This window comes from Sinocyclocheilus grahami, unplaced genomic scaffold (assembly GCF_001515645.1).
Source record: "Sinocyclocheilus grahami isolate Dianchi unplaced genomic scaffold, SAMN03320097.WGS_v1.1 scaffold655.1, whole genome shotgun sequence".
Lineage (NCBI taxonomy): Eukaryota > Metazoa > Chordata > Actinopteri > Cypriniformes > Cyprinidae > Sinocyclocheilus > Sinocyclocheilus grahami.
The window spans coordinates 883,240-887,577 of NW_015505834.1; the positions used below are offsets into that span (position 1 = coordinate 883,240).

Here is a 4,338-nt window from a genome sequence, read left to right on the forward strand (position 1 = left end):
GAGCGCTCAAATATAAAATATATATATATATATATATATATATATATATATATATATATATATATATATATATATATATTATGCAGTAAGATCTCTAACCTGACTTCGTTTTCAAGTTTGCAGTGTGATTGTAAACAATCCACAATCCAGCAGGGCTTTATTGACAAAATCTCTGCTTACTGACATATGCTTACAAAGCATTAAAGGGGTCATATGATGCGATTTCAAGTTTTCCTTTCTCTTTGGAGTGTTACAAGCTGATTGTGCATAGATAAGATCCCTGAAGTTGCAAAGACTAAAGTCTCAAAACCAAAGAGATATTCTTTATCAAAGTTAAGACTCTGCCACGCCCCCCTAAAACGGCTCGTTCTAACACGCCCCCACATATCTACCTCACTATGTGGGGGCATAGAGGACCTACAATAATGTACCGTATTTGAAAAATAATGTGTTTTTTGAACATTAAATCATGTCAACATATTCTGTTACACCAAATACACAAAATAATGATCTTTAAAAAAAGCATCATATGACCCCTTTAATATCTGTTTGCCTTTATTAGGTAAACCAGGAGGAAAACCACCAGGCAAACGGCCATTCAAGCCTCACAACACATACAAAAGTAAGAGTTTTAAAAAATCAGGTGGAGATGGAGGGCCGCAGAAATTCAACAGAAAAGCAGCAGATGGAAAGTTCACAAAGAAGAGAAAACACCCGGGAAGCAAAAAAGATGAAGGTGCAAATATCTCCTGAATTGCCTTATTTTGGAGTAGTTTTGTATTCTGTATTGTGGAGTTTTGTGGTTTTTCAGGGGTTTATTAATCGCTAACTTTTTCTTTGACAGGCTCTGAAGGGAAGAAACCTAAATGGGATGAATTCAAACAAAAAAAGAAAAAGTTGAAGCAGAATCGCCAGCAGAATGAGAAAAAAGAGAGTTACCAGATTGTAAGCAGAGCAAAGCAAGTGTGGGAAATTGTAAGGCGATAAGTGTTTATAATTATTTATTGCATGGGAGAATGTTGTCTATAGGTTTCTTTTGTTATAGGTCTTTTAAGCCCCTTTGATGCTGTCAAATAATAATAATCTCTAATAAAACATCTCCGACTCATCATCACCATCATCAACAAATGTCATTTCCATCACATTTCAAATTATACTTCTTTCTGTGGTGGGAAGTAATGCTTTTATGCATCCTAAAGGCACACAATAAATACTATTTTCACACATCTTGCATAATTTGATAAAGAAATACAGCTTGATTAGAAAGAATGCAGAATAAAAATATGGTTCGCAAATATTATTTATATTTTCTGTTTTCTTAACTACTACTTTATTCACTGACCCTGTTGATTGTTATGTACAAAGTTGTTATTTGTCTGACTTTGTCATAAAATTGATTTGTTTAGACAGTAATTGTTTTGTAAATCATTTTGACAGTTAATTCTTAAATGGTTTATGTGTATGGCACTTTATATAACTTATATAGTTGTTTATTTAATAATATTTTAACAAAAGTGACATACAAAAGAAGTTCAAGAAACTTTTAATGTGATTTTCTTAAAACAAACAAGAACTAGATAAATAAATACATACATTTTAGTTTAAAACATTTAGTTTTAATATCAATAAGTATCAAAGCAAAGATCATTCCTGTGATGGCCCACGATGCGGCCACACATCAGTGAGCGGTAACGTGCATATTTACACACACACATACACCTATTTCACGTATGGGTAAGCATTGATTTTACGTGCTTATTCTTACAGTTTATTGTTGCATTTGTTTAATGAATTTTCACATGATATTGAGTAAAAAGACAGACTCGATTCTTTTGCTCATTTAGAATGTTTATTGAATATCGGTACATGTTAACTAGTTGGAGTGCACACAATTTAGTTCGCTGTGCTGTATATTTCTGTTAATATAGTTTTTTTTTAGTTTAAGTTACCGTGGTGTGGGCTGTGTGGAGAATAGCGGAGGTTTCCGAGCTTCCGTCGCAGGGTGCATCTTACTAAAGCAGTGTTTCCCAACCGGGGTGCCGTCTGTCGAGAGCAGGGGTGCTGTGTAAAAAAAATCATTTTTTAATATTTTTAAATTGCTAAAATGTTCAAAAAAGCATCTATTATATAATATCCATTTCTGATGTCGCCAATAATTAGAGATGCACTGAAATTTCGGCTGCCGAAAATTAGTTCACCGCTCAGGTTTCACTTTCACGTGGTGTGATGCTCTACGTATTATCCCGCTCTATGCGTGTGCACTCCACGCAGTCGCTCCACTCGTATACCGTTCATGCTCATCGGAACAGCAAAGTCCACTGAAAAATGTGGTATATGGGCAACTCTGGTAACGCTGCCCTCTCATTCATTGATCTGCTAACCGCTATGTTATGCTGGCGTGTTCTGATAATAATAGCTTTCTAGGACTAATCATTATTTGGATAATTGTTAAAAAATGTTTTTTTAAATATCTTAACCCTACTGTTAGACCTACCTGAAAAACTAAAAATCAGTTTATTTAATTCGAAGACCTGTCGTTATTTTTTATTTGTGCTATCATTGTTAATTAGGGGCCATGCAGCGAAGGTGCAGTGGCACCTATTGTATCTGTTAGCGTCATTTTTCTTCCGCCGAAAGTCTATGGCAGCCCATAGAACCGCTTGCGGGAAAGTTGTGAAATTTATCACACTGATAGAGGACAGTCTCAACATTAACCACAGCAAGTTTGGAATCTCTAACTCCAACTCTCTAGCGCCACCACTTGTCCAAAGTTGCAATTTCTTTATGCTAATAACTTTTGAACCATAAGGCACAAAATTAAAATCCTCTGAATTAGAATCTTAACCCTACTGTTAGACCTACCTGAAAAACTAAAAATCAGTTTATTTAATTCGAAGACCTGTCGTTATTTTTTATTTGTGCTATCATTGTTAATTAGGGGCCATGCAGCGAAGGTGCAGTGGCACCTATTGTATCCGTTAGTGTAATTTTTCTTCTTCCGCCGCAAGTCTATGGCAGCCCATAGAACCGCTTGCGGGAAAGTTGTGAAATTTATCACACTGATAGAGGACAGTCTCAACATTAACCACAGCAAGTTTGGAATCTCTAACTCCAACTCTCTAGCGCCACCACTTGTCCAAAGTTGCAATTTCTTTATGCTAATAACTTTTGAACCATAAGGCACAAAATTAAAATCCTCTGAATTAGATTTCCTCTGAATCCTTGGCTCATGCCGAGTCGAATGAACACCAAAATTCAAAAATCGCAAGGTTTAGTTTTTTCGTTATTTTTTATTGTTCGTAAAACCTACTTTTTCGAACTAGTCCTAGACGATTTGTCTGATTCTCACCAAAATTGGCTCAGATCATCTTCAGACCATGCTGGCAAAAAGTTATGGATTTCAAGTTGATTCGTCCCACCGTTCTCGAATAACGCACGAAGGAATTCTACGAAAAGCACGTAAAAATGGATGTGAGGCTATATCTCCGCAACGGTTTGGCGTATTGAGACCAAACTTGCTGTGTGTTATAATAAACATGACCTGAGACTACCTGCAGTGTTTCAGCGCAGTGCCCCCTAGTGGTCAGGAGATATGAAAAATGCATATTTTGGCTTATAACTTCTGAATGGTTTGGCCAATTTTAATTTTGTCAAAAAATGCAATATTTTAAGAACGCTTAGACTTTATTATGAACATCAGTATGCGTCTTTGGCACCATGCCCTGATGGCACTCAAAAAGTTTGGGCGGAGCGCCACCTTGTGGTCAAAAGTTATAAAGTCATTTATAAAAATGCTAATAACTTTTGCATACATTATAATATTGTAATGAGACTGATGTTGATAGATTCCTTGCATCATGATGAGAACATCGATACCAATTTTGCCATAATCCTGACCGCCATTTTGATTCATGTTGAAAACCTACTTTTTCGGACTCCTCCTAGACCGTTAGTCCAATTTTCACCAAATTTGACTCGGATCATCTTCAGACCAAGCTGGCAAAAAGTTATGGAATACGTGTCGATATACGAAACTGTTTTCGTTTAGAGCATCAACGAATTTGCTGGTTAAGATGCCAAAATGCATATGAGGCTGTATCTCTGCAAAGATTTGACGTATTTGCACCAAACTTTGTATGTGCCATTGTCACCTCACATTGACCACGCCACATCAATTTGGTAACAGCGCCACCTATTGGTCAAGAGTAATAAACCATTGATTTATTATTAATTATGAAATTTCCAAAAATGCTAATAACTTCTGATTGCATTAGCCTATTGCAGTGAATCAAAAATATTCTGTGGCTTATGCCGACAACATAGATACCAAATATGCCA

The 4,338-nt window shown here is 36.0% G+C and overlaps 1 protein-coding gene across 1 annotated transcript in view; it reads left to right on the top strand.

The window, feature by feature from the left end:
* LOC107558704 (pumilio RNA-binding family member 3) overlaps window positions 1–4,338 on the top strand; it is a 30,091-nt gene that overhangs the window by 504 nt on the left and 25,249 nt on the right. The window contains exons 3-4 of the mRNA XM_016242370.1: window positions 563–736; window positions 845–983. Coding sequence (XP_016097856.1) covers window positions 563–736; window positions 845–983 — 313 coding nt within the window. The remainder of the gene's footprint in view (window positions 1–562; window positions 737–844; window positions 984–4,338) is intronic.